The sequence below is a fragment of the Pelobates fuscus genome, chromosome 6 (assembly GCF_036172605.1).
Source record: "Pelobates fuscus isolate aPelFus1 chromosome 6, aPelFus1.pri, whole genome shotgun sequence".
NCBI lineage: Eukaryota > Metazoa > Chordata > Amphibia > Anura > Pelobatidae > Pelobates > Pelobates fuscus.
Genome location: NC_086322.1, coordinates 232673151 through 232689692, shown reverse-complemented (window position 1 = coordinate 232689692; position 16542 = coordinate 232673151). Strand labels below are relative to the sequence as shown.

General features: G+C 40.5%; 1 protein-coding gene across 1 annotated transcript in view; it reads right to left on the bottom strand.

Moving 5' to 3' along the window:
- Positions 1 to 876: 876 nt before the first annotated feature.
- The window catches only part of TBKBP1 (TBK1 binding protein 1), an 86239-nt gene continuing 70573 nt past the window's right edge, over positions 877 to 16542 (bottom strand). Inside the window, exons 7-9 of the mRNA XM_063458841.1 lie at positions 5701 to 5810; positions 4198 to 4826; positions 877 to 3205 (exon numbers count right to left, since the gene is read on the bottom strand). Coding sequence (XP_063314911.1) covers positions 3077 to 3205; positions 4198 to 4826; positions 5701 to 5810 — 868 coding nt within the window. The 3' untranslated portion in view covers positions 877 to 3076. The remainder of the gene's footprint in view (positions 3206 to 4197; positions 4827 to 5700; positions 5811 to 16542) is intronic.

Below are 16542 nucleotides of genomic sequence, written 5' to 3'. Positions count from 1 at the left end.
ATACACAACAGTGTGTGTCCACCAGCTGTATGTGATATTCATGAGCTCCCACTGTGAAATCTAACCACGTCTAGAAGCTCGATTGATTTCACAATGCTAGCACGTGAATACCACATACAGGTGGGAACAACTTACAAACCCTGGCTGACAAAAGGCAGAATTAATAAATGTCCAATAAAAAAAAAAGAAAGAGGGAGAGAAATGAAAAAAAAAAAATGCAATCTTTCAAATATATCTGTACATCCAATCTATACACTGTTGAAGGGAAAGAGTTAAAATGTATTACTGATATACCCTTCATTTCTGAGTCTCTAGTTGAGGAAACATACACCACAAGCCTACCACACGCTGTCATCTCTGTCGCTTTTTTTCTGACCCCCTCCCTTTGCATATACCACACTCTATAATTGCGATATCCCTTCAATATTCTACCCCATCCCTTATTCCTGAAAACAGTTTTTTAACCCTGCTTTATATCTCCCATTGTTAAACACCTGACACATTTTCAAAACCTTCTAATTTTCCCCAGATAAACAAAGATATACCACAATTTCTCAAGCAAAACCAGTCATGGTCCCACATCCTCCTCCCACCTACCCCCCGCTAGCCAAACAAATAATAAACAAAAGACTACATCTCAACTCTTCTGCCCATTTCCTTTCCACCTATCTTGCCTCTGCACCCCATGATCCTCGCAGAAGCCTCACTCTGCTCCGGCTGTGGTTTTATTGCTATTATAATAGAGCTTTAGTAAATATAGATAAGAGTGCCCACAAAACAAAAGAGATCTACTACGTGGAGTGGGTAAAATACCCCGAGACACAGGGATCAGCAGGAAATGAGCAACACACTTTGTAGTATAAAAAAAGCACTTTTTATTAATTTACACTGGACAGAAATATGCAAAGACCTGTGAGAGGAAATGAGCGGCCTGCAGAGCAGCATGTTTTATGGGTCTGCAGAGCAGCATGTCCTGTAAGACAGCAGAACAGCCGATCTCACAGGACTACAAAGTAGCATACTTCACACATCAGGATACTACACAGCACAGCAGTGTTGTGTATTATGCAGAGCACCATGTCACATAGGAATACAGAGCAGTGTATTGTGCAGAGCAGTGCGTCACATTGATTTACAAGGCGGTGTATACCGTGCAGGTCACACAACACTTTAACATAGAATGTTATATTTTTGTTTCATAGCACTTAGGAACACTTTATAGTTTTGTATCATACTGCACAGCAACATAGCGTTCTGAGAAGCTCATCACAAAGTAATGCCGAGCACCATGTTATACTGAACCACAGAATAACATGTCACATTGTATTGCAGATCAGTACTTTATGCTCAGCTGCATATCATACAAAGCTCTGCAGATATGTCACATGGACTCAGAGAACAGTTTTCTAATATGCTGCATGTTATGCTTTGCACAATACCATGACCTGCAGAGCAGCATGTTACTTGGCGCAGCTGAACTTTATAGTGTGCTCGGTAGCATGTGACAGCAGTAAACAGCAACATGTCCTACAGATCAGCATTTCTGTGTCACACAAATGGAGTATTATGTGGTATATCACAAGGCAATACGTAACACAAATAACTGCAAGGGAGAACAGCAAGTAGTGCACTGCAGAGCAGAGCAGAACATCTGTGTCATGCAGAATATCAGGTCTGTTTCATGCAAAGAACACATTGCTCAGAGCATTACTCTGCAGGCCGCTCGGGCTCACAGCGGCTCTGGAACATACATTGTGGGAAGACATTAGACCAGCAGAGCCAAGAATACAGACATTATTATGCAGTTTCAGTGTATATACACACATATATATTTAAACATATATGTATGTATATAGGAATATAATAGACATGAGTTAGGGGCTGAGGTATAACACATTAGAGAGGTGACTCCCATCAGGAAGCTTTTTGTTTAACCCCCTGCATACCAGAACCCAGTGAAGACATTTACTGCATGCTATGGAATACTTTCTCAGCAATGCACTGCAGGTTGGTCTGGCATCGAGGGGGTAACAGGTGCAGGGTGCAGTTAGTCCTTTTAATTGCACATTCACTATTTTGTTATAAAGTCTTTTCATCGCATTTGTCTCTACTGTCCACCAATTTTTGTCCAGGTGCATCCTCATTCTGCTTTCAAAATGGCCGCCACAAAAGTAGGAAGTGGTGGAATCAACTGAGTCCAATTTATGGAATTGGAAGGTCAGGCTCCCCGAGGTCACATGATTGCCATAGATTGCCACTCTGAGATGTCTGTTATCCCACCCCTTAAAAATTAGAAGCTAAGGAACAGTGAGGCAGGCACAGGATAGACCCTTTTCCTTCCCAAGATTTAGGATAGTGTGAATGAAAAAAAGAGAATACATTTGAGAGCATGGAGGATGCATCGAGCTACAAGACACTCATACAGTGCAGGGCATTCATGATCAGTGTACAGAGATTCTCCACATACTTAAACAGCACAGCACTTTCATTGTTCGTGTATAGAGATACTCAAAATCACTGTACAGTGCACTGTGTGCATTATTGTTAAGAGGCACTCTGAGTCATTAATGCAGTTTTTTTAACAGTATATGTAGATTTTCAGTATCAATATACCCTACAATAGTTTCACTATCATAATATAGAGATACTCAGAATCATTATATAGCAACATGTGTACAGTGTACAGAGGTACTCGATCACAGTAAAGCGTGGCATGGTAGTTATCCGTATGTTGGTACTTGGTATATTACAGCAATGTGTGTTCAAGATTAGTGCACATACACAGGATCACTATAGAGTGTTGTACTCAACATCATTGTATACATAATCAGGCTATACTGTGTAGCATTATTGTGGTCAGTGTCTGTGCTAGTGTAATTGTAGCTGCTCACATCCCAGGAAGAAGAGTCTGCATATTTAGGTGGGGCATCTCAAATCAAGAGAAAGGATCTACACCAAGGATTGGAAAATATGTTTCTCTCCGTGTACATCTCCAGTGATGCTTTGCCAAAGGATGACAAAGTATCATGGAAGACATAGTTCCACAATGCCTAGAGAGTTACCTGTTGACTACATTTTAGATTTTGCTGTTTTCCAAGTGGGAATCAATGTGTTTGATGAGAACGTCGTCTGGGTAGCCGACGGGGAAGGCAAGCTGGCAGAGAGGACAACTCCTAACCTCCGAGTCCATGGTTTCCATCAGCAGCTGCAGAAAAGGATACATGGTTATTCCACTACAGTGTGATACATGTGATAACCAAACAGAACACAAACGATCTCAGAATGTTTTAGCACATTTCTTATACCACTATTCACTCCTATTCATGTGAACATTGCCATTTGTCCAACACTACAATGTTTTACATTGCAGAATTAAGGGTACAGGGGCACTTCACTCAAACTACTTCAATGAGATGAAGTGGTCTGGATGTTGCCTACAGGGTCACTTTATCGCAATACTTCAAGTAGCTTGACCCCTTCGGTGATTTGAAGTGGTCATGGTGCTTGGAGTCTTTATGAGTAGAGTTTCACTGAGAAATGCCACACCTGCAGCGTTAAAGCCCTTTGCTGCTTGAGATGTAGCCAAGTCTGGAACTCTTGTTCTAATGTAATTCTGTGCATAGTTTCCATACGTTGTCAACAGGTATAGTATGCTGGTGACAGATGGTCAAGTCCCTAAACCAGTCCTCCCTGATACCCTTTCCCCTGCAGAGAAGGGAAATTACATCACCAGAGGAAGATCGGCCTACAACAACTTGGCCTAGGCAATGTCAAGACACGTATATGCTTTATTCTTTTTTTTCTTTTCTATGGAGGGGTAAGGGAAACCATGCCAGTAAAGGTTACTCTGACCAAAAACAGTGTATTAATAAAACATTTTTTTTGTTGTTGGAGAAAGTGAAGTTAGAAAGGACTGAGAGACGATAAAGAGTAGACATAACGATCAATGGAAGAAAGAGGCAATGATAGAATTGTGAAAATACTGAGACAGACATCACTTGGAAAATATAGAGAGACAGAGATAAAAGACAGCCAATAGGTTATATACACTGATAAAATGGAAAGAAACAAAAACAGATCCAAAAATTTTGACAATATCTACATAGTTCCTCCATGATCCTTATCTTCTCTAATGTGAATCTCCATTCAATGTATTATACCCTTCATAATTCTTCCCTCTTCCCAAATAATTCTCACATTGATGGAGGGCCAGGACTGTGCATGTTCTGCACGGGAATACGATGCTGACATTCTCCTGTTGGTCGTATCAGGGATGGGAAACCCAGCACAAAACGATGCACAGCGCACAGCTCCAGGCTCCGGACTTGGGGGTGATGGGGGACTCCACTCATCCTCGTCAGAGGATTGCTGCGGGGGGTCTTGAAAGCAAGGTACAGTAGGAGGGCTGCCAGCATATCCCTCATTGTAGGAGCGCTGCTTGGGAAGGGTGGCAGTGCCTATTGGCATCCAGAGGGAGCGTGGTGCACGTGGGTAAAGGGTGGTCTCGCTAATCTCAGAATAACTTCTGCGTGCTTGGAAGGATGCTTTTGCCTGGTGGGTGGGTGGCTTAGGGTATGAGGCCTCAGCAATACCTGGAGAAGGGCAGGAAGTGGGAACCGGGGATCGTCGAGAAGGAGAAGAAGGGGGCACTGGAGAAAGACGCTGGTGGGCTGGTGACTGGGGCACAGGGGACCTCCTCTGGAGGACTGGGGATGGGCACTGAGGAACAGGGGAACGTCGCTGTGAAGATGGAGAGTGACGGAGAGAAGAGGGAGAGTGGCGAAGTGGGCAAGGGGAATGACGGAGAGGAGGAGATTGTCTTTGACCTGAAAAGGGAAAATAAAGAATTCTGAAAATACATTTCACTCATTCCACGTATATATCAAATAATATATGTTAACTTAAAACCCATTTTATATATCCATTAGGTTGATTAATAATATGAAGGAATATAATTGTGTGGAACCCTATGTGGTCTTATATGATCAACATAATTTGCATTACTTATAAATGTGTATGCATCAGTTAGTTGTATGGTATTTTCATTAACACCCTTCATATTTGGCTCCTTGTCATACTATTGTATAGTCCTGACATGTATCCTAGGTATTTAGCACATGTTTGTTTTTCAAAGTTGAATATCCCCACTATAATATGTTGTGTACTACTTCTATGCAATGTATGCATTTTATACATAGACAGGACCCTGCATCTGTAAACATTATTTTTATATCTAATAACTCTCCAAATGTTACATGTAGGATCCAGGTATGGCAGCTAATTGTCTGATCTTTGAGGCAGAACATCAAAGGGAGTCCAGCTAGCAGAGACTTTATCTCCACCCTCAGCCAACAAGGCTTTTCCCCAAACATTTCTTTTCCTTATCTTCTTTTAATCACTTTTTAAAACGTCCCACTACTTATATTTGGGAGTCACAAAGACATTTTTGTTCATGTCCCATAAGAAGAGGAAGAAAATAGTTCCTGGCAGCATTTTTAAAAAGTTTCAACAAATGATTATTTCATTTTGTGTCCTTGTTAAATAGTGAAACGGCTACGTAAAGATTGGCTGTGTGTCACAGTTTAAAAAAAAAAATAAAAATTCAAACAGCAATGCTAAAAAAAAACATAATTTCTGTGTGCAGACCATTAATAGTATTTGACATCCAACACATTATAAACCGAGTTCATGTTTGCTTACCTGCCTGATCCTCCAACAATTCCCGTAGAATCCGGCTTTGTAGGGCTGTCAAGTCTCTTAGACGGTACAGTTCCTCTGTCAGCTCAGTATAGGCCAATGCCAGGTTCACCCTGATTAAAGAAATGACAATTGTAATATTACTTACACTTATACTCAGGATTCCAAAGTTTATTACAGATAGAAAATGTATATAAAGGTCACGAGGGGCAGTAATATTGTATATGCTTAGCGCACCCATATGTTATTAATCCAGCTGGGTGAAATGCATAAGATATTTCAGTATGTAATGATCCCGCTGGTCCTATGACTAAGCCACGTGGTAAAAATTATTGAGATGTTTCAGTCGTTAATGAACCTTCAAAACATTTTCTGTTTCTCGTTGTGGAGAACCACATAGCTTGAACTCTTGGAATAGAGTAGCCACGGTACAGAACATAGGTAAAGTATATTCCATCGCACACGACTTGGCTGTGAGTATAACAGAACATAAGCAAAATGTCAGGAGAAGTTAAGACACATTAAATTGGTTGAAAATGTAAAACCATACTTAAATACTAGATGGTCAAAATACACACGATTGGGGGGCGGGGCCGGACCGCCGAGCTGGACGGTCGCAGGCAGAAGGAGCTCCTGCTGCTTTAGCATCAAAAAGCCGAGAAAGACTCAAACTTAAGCCTGGAACTGACCGACCACTGTAGTGCCCTAAGCAGAGGACCTGCTGGAGCCAGGGAGAGGCTGGCTTCTCAAGCTACAGTCCCCTGGAGGAGAGGTTTGCGATACCCGGCCTTCTCCCGCGGTGAGTGGTGCGGACGGCCGACGCATCACTATCCTGCCACACAGCACCCAGCCTGGGGCTCGAACCTGAGTGGACCCGGCCCTGTTCCCCCCCCTATGGACCGGGGGGGTGATCCCGGTCCCCGCCCGGGGGCATAGCAGCTCGAGCACACAGGCGCCACAAATGCACTTGAGGGCCCGACCACATCGCACAAGATGGCGACTGCCACGTGCACGTAAGGTAACACACAAGCATGGGCTCAGGAAACATGAGAAGACGGCGGCCCCACTCTCTCACAGTTCGCCAAGCGACCTCTCACCTGCCAGAGCAATACACAGATGAGAAGACAGGCAGCAAGGGAGGCTTACCGGACACGGAGCGGCGGAGACACCAACCCGCAGAGACTCAGCTCTATACTTACGACTCTGCCGCCAACCGAAGGGAGCCACATGCCAGAAGAGGCAACCCTCAATGCCGACCGCGGAGACTGCTCCTCTCGACATTTCACAGAGGCAAGCTTACACGACACATCTGAAGAGGTACCGTAGCCTACAGGGACACTAACACCGCGTCGGGCTGAAGATCGCATGGGCTAACCATAGATCCACTGCCACCCTTGCAGCACCGGACCCCTGAAGCGCATGTTGCTGTATGAACTTTCAAACGGACTGGGTGATATTATGATTATGATATACTATAGCAGTAAATAATTGCCTGGATTTAATAGGCTTCAGCTAACATACTGCATTTCTGACCACAGCATAACGTTTACATTCTACTCACAAAACTCACACCATGCTAACACTCAAGACACCTTACCATTGCTGAAACCATTACGCAGCCCGCTCTCATACCCTGCCTGTAATAGCCATGATTTAAGCCATAATGTCTACTGTTCCCACACGCTGCCTGTAATTAAAACACGTACCCTGCCTCCCCGGGTGAGCTACTTAGGAGCAATCCTGAACAAGCGATTTTTGTCTTAGCAAACTAACTAAATAACGTTGTATATCTTTTTGTCAGTACGCAACCTTAACATAAAATTGTGCAAGTACAAACGTATACCCCAATGTAATTATTGTATGAATAACACGAGGAATGCCTTTGGGGTACCCCGTGAAACGCTGTAACATCTTATGCACTGCAAAAATAAAAAATTCAAAAAAAAAAAAAAAAAAAAATACACACGATTGATACCAACCTTACCCAACCCCCCAAAAAGAAATAATTAGGGGCAGAGAGGCTCGGTTTATTTTGGTTGTTAGGTGTAGCGTTGTAGAAGATTTGCGATCTGTGAGAAACAACGAATGCGACTTGTGGTTTGCTATTGTGTGGTTACATCTAAAGCATATTATAGTAATCATGTGCATTGTTGATTCAGAAATGCTTTTATGTACAAATAGCATAAAATAGTTGTGTACCTAAATAACCCTATAAAGTTCTGGCTCATAGTGACTAGTCCAAAGATTGTTTTAAAGTCAATATTTGTGTGTGGGTGAAACAAAGCAAGACTGACATTCTAAGCATTGTCCTAGAGAGGGAAGGAACTTAGCTGTCCTAACCAAGGACCTTTGATGATCAATGCTTAAGGGGCAATCACAATAAAAAAATTCACATTTATAAAGATATGCTACATACACTATTTACGGACTGACAATATATTTTTTTTTTTAGACTTCACTTGTTTATCACTACTTGCCCCCCTTGAGATCATTATAGGGTAGCATTGAGAGGGGCTATTGCGCATGCGCGACAATTGAGATGCATTAGCTTAATGTTTGCTGTTTTGATGCAGAATGTGAAGATGCCAAAGGTTGCAGGATCTGCAGTCAATGGACTTAAAGAAAGTGACACAATGGCTAAAACTGTATAGATCAGGTTTTATAATAATTTTTAGACATGTGCAATTCGTTTTTGTCCGATTTTAAAGATGCTTACGAATGTCCGAATTGCTGAATTGCCGAATTTCCAAAGTGGCGAATTTCGGAAGTGCTGAACCGAACCGAATTACCGAAGTCCCAAATTTCGGAAGTACTGGCAAAACAGGAGAGGGAGGGAAAATTAAGGGAATGATGACAGGAATCTAACCCTAGCCCTAAGGTTGGGGTAGTGCTAGGGTTGGGGTTAGAGTTATTGTTGGGCTAGGGTTAGGTTATCGGTGGGGTTAGGGTAGGGTTAGGATTAGAGATAGGGTTAGGGATGGAGTTAGGTGTGGGGTTAGGGGTAGGTTTAGGGGTTAGTGTTAGGGGTATGGTTAGGAGTAGGGTTAAGGAATGCTAATTGCCAAAGTCCCGAATTTCGGAAGTGCCGAACCGAACCAAAGGTTTTGCCCATGCACATCCCTAATAATTTTTTTTGCATTTCCATTTGAAAGATCCGATACTTTTCTAAAGGTGATTAAATATATGATAATCCTATATGCTATTGATCCTTTTCGAGTGGGTAGCATTTATATGTTATTTTTTGTTTATTATGCACATTTTAGATTAAAACTGGAACCCAGAGGAGTCACATAATATACCAAAAAAACGGCAGGAGTCTGAGTGCAAACTGTACATATATTACATACAGGGTTGGATTTCCCACAAGGCCACTGAAGCCACGGCCTTGGGGCAGTATGAGTGATGGGGGGATCTCCCTCACTGATCAGCCGATTATCATGCCGTGGGGCGCAAGCCCTGACAGGCCATAGAGCACAATGGTGACCAATGGCCTTTATGTGGGAGTGGTTTCAAGCTGTAGCATGAAATGCAAAGAGATGACGAAACCCTGTAGGCTGCAGGGCTTTAGAGCCGTTGCCCTACCTTCTCTCCCTCTGTCCTTACAGTAGAGGGAGGGGCTTCTGGTTGCTGACCCTCCAACAATTAGTGGACTGCTACTGCCTCAATATTTGTAAAGTAACCTCAAGCCTGAGACCATGTATTCCTCCCCGGAAGGACCTTGAAGCACACACCTTTACTTGGACCCATGCGGGAGTGAGACTACAAAACAGATAGATATAGGTTATTCTCTTTACAGGGAGTTAGCATTGGGTGTGTAATGTGGGGCAGGGAAGCAGGAGAAGATCTCTGGATGGCACCTTCTAGTATCTTTTAAAATATATTGCCCCCATGCCAGTAGAGTATAAAGGTTGCTGTGCAAAGAAGCTATGATCATTTCAGGGAACCATGAACACAGTATCCCTGCATTACCTACAACCACATCTTGCAGGTGCTAAAGATGGGTTATTAGAGGATGAGGTTTTGGAGCTAATTTTATTTGTAAAGCACACATTTCATTCTCACTTTATTCCACCTATGTATCTGTGAGTGTGTATTTGTGTGTGTGCACCTGTGAGTGCACATGTAACTGAGTGGATGTTTGCATTTGTGTGTGTCTTTATATGCATGTGGATATATGACTGTGTGTCTGTATTTGTCTATTGGTGCATGTCTTATGTATTTGTGCACACTGCCCCACAAGCAGCCACACACACACATGCAACCCCACAAACACACAACACCACAAGCAGTTTCTCCCCACATTTGCAACACCACAAGCAGCTTTCACATACATGTGTATGGGTGTCCAGCCATGTGTTTCTCTGTGTATTCTTGAAGATTGTGTGTTTGACAAGGGGTATGTATCTAAATGGGGGTGGGGGCAGACAATTTTTATAGGGGACCCTGTGGTTTCTAATGGCATCTGTGTGTGTGTGTGTGTGTGTGTGTGTGTTTGTGTGTATGTATATAGATAGATATATATTTTTTTATATAGGAGAGGGGTGGCTTGTGTGTGGGATGGGGGAGGGAAATTGGCAGCAAGTAAATCTAGTCCTGAGCACATATGTATATTTGCAAGTGGCACGAGAACCAGTCTGCGGGGCCAGGATGTGATAAATCATCCTTTATTTGTGGAGAGCTCATTGGATCCAAAAGCTTAAATGCAAATCCAAGTGGAGAGATGTTGACATATACACTCATTAACTTGAGTTAAGAATGTAACTTTGGTATTTGTTTCCTCCCTCCTTTTTCCTTTTATAGGTTTGGATTGGTACCTGCAAACTGACCTATCTCTAAAATGGTGATACATAAAATGATCAGTATCTTTAATATGTCTTAACAAAATCATTCTCCACTTTATTACCCTGGCACAGACCTGGCATTAACCAGACTAAACGCCTTTAGATTGAATGGAATAAACTACTACTGTTTTTATCTTTACATTGAATCTCTGCCCGGGGGAGGCTGGAACATGTATGATACTATCTTTTCATCATGAGTTGGCCTAGGATGGAGTGGGAGACGAAGGTTCAATGAGCTGAATGTTATTATAAATGAGAGAAGGAGGGAAATGAGAGAAGGAGGGGGTCTTTTATTTAGTTCACTACTAAATTCCTTTGTAAAAAAAATTAATTGATGTGCATATTCTCCAGAAATGAATCATAATACAAAGTTCTGAAGATAACCTCCTGATTTTGCCCTCTATATTACATGCCCACCTCGGACTGCTTCCTGGAAACGGAGGATAGTCACGTACTACCTACCAGGAAATCTTAGAGCCACACAGTCTTAGTCTACCATAACAGGATGGGACCACAAAGTTCTGTTACCAGCAACACAAATAAAATGAATATTAAATACATGTAAATATAAATGTGTTTGTAAAACAATCATACAAAAAACAGAAAACTGATTACAGAGTTACATAGTAAAATGTACACTAAAAAGGCTTAAGTCGACGAGGTTGAACTTTTCAAACAACTCTGTGAGAGAGTATAATGTAAACAAATAGTGTGTAGGCGCTTCACAATTTTGATTTAAAAAAAAACAAATCCTTATTATAGCTACAACAGCTAATAGGCAGTGTGACTGATATAATTGTGCTTCCCAAAAACCAATAAACAAAGAAACCAAACAATATATACACTATATCAGTGTACACAGCCAACTCAGTGAGAGTAGAAATATAAATAATACTACCATATGAAGTACAATAAGATGTTACCTAAAATATAAACATAAAACACAACATAGTGTGAACTGTATATATAGCAAAAATGTGTACAGGCGTAGGACTACCACTTACATTTCCCAGAGCCGTACCAGGCTCTGTATAGCAAGCTTGGGTGCCAATACAGGCTAACAATTCCACTGGCAGTGGTAGAGGATGGCAATGGGACTTCAAATAGGTTAAAAAGGTTTATTGAAAATATAATATGAAATATAAAACAGCTCAAGGTACTATGGGGGTGGAACCCGGCATAAAAATACAAATGGCAAAAAAAGCTGGAGTTCCACTCACCACTATAGTTAGTTACCAGGAGTCAATAAAATAAAGAACAAATATATAACAACTAAATTCAGCAAACGCGTTTTGGCAATAAGCCTTCTTCTAGTGCTCGCTTTTTTTGCCATTTGTATTTTTATGCCGGGTATATTTTATATTTATATTTTGAATATAATAGACTATAATGCACCTATATATTCTACTTCTATATATTTTGACACTCCAAAGTTGTTGTTAGAGATTAATTATTTAGAGGGGGAAAAAACAACAATAATCTGTTAGCATTTACTACTTCCACTGGAAAGGTTATTCCATGTACCGTATCTACTACTCTTTCTATAAAAAAAAATCATATTAGTCCTCATGTTATATCTTCACAATTAATGTATTTTTCTAGTACTTTTTATTCGAAAGACTTCTGTTTAAATTTTAGTTTATATCAATGTATTTGAAAATTTCACTTGAAACAAAATAATTCCCTCCGCTTTATTCCCCACCCCCCTCAACCTGACTTCAGCTCTGCTTCTCTTTCTCTTCAGACCTTTGCCCCAGTTACTGAGCAGATGTATGCATGTTTCCTTTCCTCTTGCCCCACCACCTGTTCCATAAATCCCCTTCCCTTGCACTTTATCAAAACTTTCTCCCTTGTGCCATGCTTAACACATTTGCTCTCCTTTTCGAGGCGATGTCCTCATTTCCTTTAAACATGCCATTGTCAAGCCTATTTATACTATCCTATTTATCCTAAAAGAAAGCAATCTCTCAACCCAACTGCTCCATCTAATTACTATCTTATATCCCCATTTCCTTAAACCTTCTTAAACTACTTGTTTGTACCTATCCTGATCAATTTTCCCAATTTGTTTTTAACAATCCTGACCCATTATATCAACTATGACTCTCTCCTCATTACCCCACCCTCTTGAAGTTTTGACTAATGGTCTAGCCAACTATGAATAACACTACTAATACGTTTAGACCGCTCTATTGTTTTTTACACTGTTGATCACACTCTCCTTCCTGAACCTTTTTCATTGTGTTATCTTTGACTCTGGACTCACTGTTATGCTCTATATCCAGCCTTTCACCAAATCCTGTCATTTTTAACTACATTTGCCCCTATCGGATACCTGTCCCCACGCGGCTGTGGCTATCTTGATCAACTGCATTCTCTTCAGCTCCTAGTATTTCATCTGCCAGGAAAAATACATAAGACAAAATAATCTCTACTGTCTTATGGTATCTTTTTTTATTGAAAGGTACATGACAATTAAAATGAGTTACAACATAAATGCCATTATGGTTGAGAGTTTAGCATGGACAAAAACATAGGAATGACCTCCTAGCGAAGTCAGCCTTCGTTTTAAAATTGTAAAGAAATATACCATGTACTGCACAGCAGGAAGATAATAGGAAACAGTAAATAAATCCGGCTATGCTAACTGACAGTATGATTAGTAGTAACTGTCTAATATAACATAAGCAGGTTCTGTGTCTAGGTAGACAGTCTGAGAAATACCACCAGGTAAAAGTCAATGCTATGTAAGTTATATAGATAGAGGCAGGGCATCCTATTATTAGGTAGAGGAAGCGGCATTTGATTCTGTAAACAAAGCAAAAACTAAATTAACGTTTCCTAACTAATGGGAAACAAGTAAACTATAGTTGCGCTTAATAGGTTTGACAAGAGTCATTGGCCATGATTCAGCCAATAACACTGATGAGTTTCGGATGGGAGACAGTTTTGTGTCCAGGTGAAAATTTCCACAAGGCTCCTCCGTCGTCCTCTGCCCACATGAGGAAATTCCCTGGATCGCCAGGGTCAATACAGGAGTATGACAGCTTCAAGGAAACCCAAGCCCAGGCTGGCGTATGAGCATGTGTTCCACCAACTGTCTGTCTCCAGTGGTTTGGTAAAAGTCCTGCGAGACTCCAGCTCCACTGACAGTGCCACAGGATTGTGGGTGGCTGATGGGCATAGTGTCCATCCTGGCCTCGGCCCAGAAGAAGAGCAGCGCTGTTGGTTCATTGTATTCAATGCTTTCCTATTGGCTTCCACGTCACATGACTGAATTTTACTCAATCAATGCAGAAGCGCCTCTGGTACCTGTAAGTATGACAGCCACTAGAGGTGGATTTAACCCTGCAATGTAAACATTTCAGTTTCTAAAAACTGCAATGTTTTACATTACAGTATTAAAAGGACAGGACCACTGCACCAAAGTCACTTTATTGAGATAAAGTGATCTGGGTGACTATAATGTTCTTTAAATGCAAAAATCCACACCTCTTTATCCTGCAACTGGGTGCCTCCATCTTAGTTTCCTTTCAATGCTTGTTAGCCCTTTTGCACCTGGCAGTTAGCATAGAGAAAGCATGCAGTGAAATGAAAAATGAAACGGTGGGAGAGATTTGTGTTCTGTTTTAAAATAGTTTTCAAAAGTGTTAAAAGTGGGGGCAATCTCCATGGAAACAAGCAGTCACATCCCATTGGTGACTCATGAACCATGTCGTGTGTTGAAAAGTGTTGCGAACGGGGAAGAGGAACAAAGCCCCCAATGCAACGAGCCTGCAACGTGGTTTCCGCAGTTACTGCCCGACTTTTAATACTTACGACCACTTTTCAGAACACAACACATTTTATATAATAATGGCCTATGTCTTTATTTATAACCCCCATTAAAAATATTTTCCCTGGCTTAGCTTTGTATGATTATTATGATTAACATAATGATTATAATGTAATTTGATAAATCTGTAACAAAATTTTAATGAGAATGGAGCATCTTGTTAAAAAAAACAAAAAAAAAGGTTAACAAAAGCAAAAAAACAAAAAAAAAGGTTAACAAAAGCGTGTAAAGTGGAAATTCAGGTAAATTCAAGTAAAATCAGGAGTGGTAAGTCAAAATGGGCTCTATCATCATTAACATGTTTTTATATATTGGGGAAAATATATACATAGCCCTTTGTAACATATGTTTGATAATTGAAAAAAAATAACTAACTTTAGAAAATAAAATAAAAATAAAATAATAATAATAATATATATTATTATTATTTTTGGTATTTATACAGCGCCAGTATATTCTGTAGCGCTTTAGAATATGATAAAATGGGGACATTTAGCAATAAATGAGACAATTACAAAATGTTACAAGAACAATAGGTTGATGAGGACCCTGTTCAAATGAGCTTACAGTCTAGAGATGTTTATATATGTATATAATGTCAATCTTTCAGGCACTAACTATATGAATCACACCATATTCTAGCATTCTGGATTTAGTGTGATAAACAGCTAGTAGACTGCCAGCTAAAAGTTCATACATTATGTTTCACTGACCACAATCAGATAAACTATTTTGTATCAGTGCCTCCTTTATATTTAGACTTGTATATAGAGACAATGGTACTGGCTGCTATGGTTGTTCTATGATCACTAGGCTGCAAAAAGGATAAGCAATAAGGATTGATTGCCAATTGGAATCTCTGGGGTCTCTTCACTAGGAATTAAATCATGGACAGCTTACAAAACCCAATTTTAAGTGACTTTAAGAATAAAGAAATAAAAATCTCCTGGACTACAAATTGCAATTAGATTTCTCCTTCGATAAAGCAGCTGTTACAGCACACATTAACTAAAATACTGAAAACAATAATATATATATATATATATACATATATATATATATAAATATATATAAAATAAAATGTGTATTGATACATACAGCATTTAAATATACATAGGAAGAAAGATACTGCAAGTAGAAAATTTTTACTTTGAAATGTAAATACAGTGTGTGTTAAATTCACTATTAACTAAATAAACTAAATCATGCCATGTTTATCTAGTAATATTTATTGGCAATCAACTAGATGCTTATAGTGTGCCTTGGCGCAGTGTCCTTGTCTATTTAACCCTGCAATGTAAAACATTGCTGTTTCTAAGAAATCGCAATGATTACATTGCAGGGTTGAAAGAACACTATAGGGTCAGGAACACAAACATGTATTTAACATGTTAAAATCACCATCAACCCTCCACCCCACCTTCCAACCCTCCATAAATATAGTAAAATATTACTTGTATTCAAGTCTGCAGCTGCTGGCTCTGTCATTGGCCTGCCTGCTGTCTGCTGACATAATCAGAAGTGATTCTGTGAGCCAATCATAATGCTTTCACGTAGGATTGGCTGAGACTGTCGAAGAGGCAAATCAGAGGCAGAGCCACCACAAGTCAAACACAGTCCAGGCCAATCAGCATCTCCTCATAGAGATGCATTGAATCAATGCATCTCTATGTGGAAAGTTCAGTGTCTGCATGTAGAGGGTGGAGACACTGAATAGCAGTACTGCACAGTGTGCAGCACTGCACCAGAAAGTACCTCTAGCAGCCATCTGAGGAGTGGTCAGTGGAGTTATCACTAGGCTGTAATGTAAACACCACATTTTATCTGAAAAGACATTGTTTATTGCAAAAGGCCTGAAGGGAATTCTTCTACTCACCAGAACAAATACAATAAGCTGTAGTTGTTCTGGTGACTATAGTGTCCCCAACACGCTAACACACACACAGACACACACACAGAAAGTGTGCAGTACCGGTCCTTAGAGTGGCCGGGCTAAGCACACACAGAATAGTCAGGAGACAAGCCGAGTAAGGGGAACCAGAAAACAGAATAACGAGAAACAAGCCGAGGTCAAAGGGTAGGAGAAAGTCACAAAGTCAGTATAACAAGCCAGAGAGTACGTAACCAGAAAGCACACGTTCAGAATCAATACTATAAAGCAAAGACCAC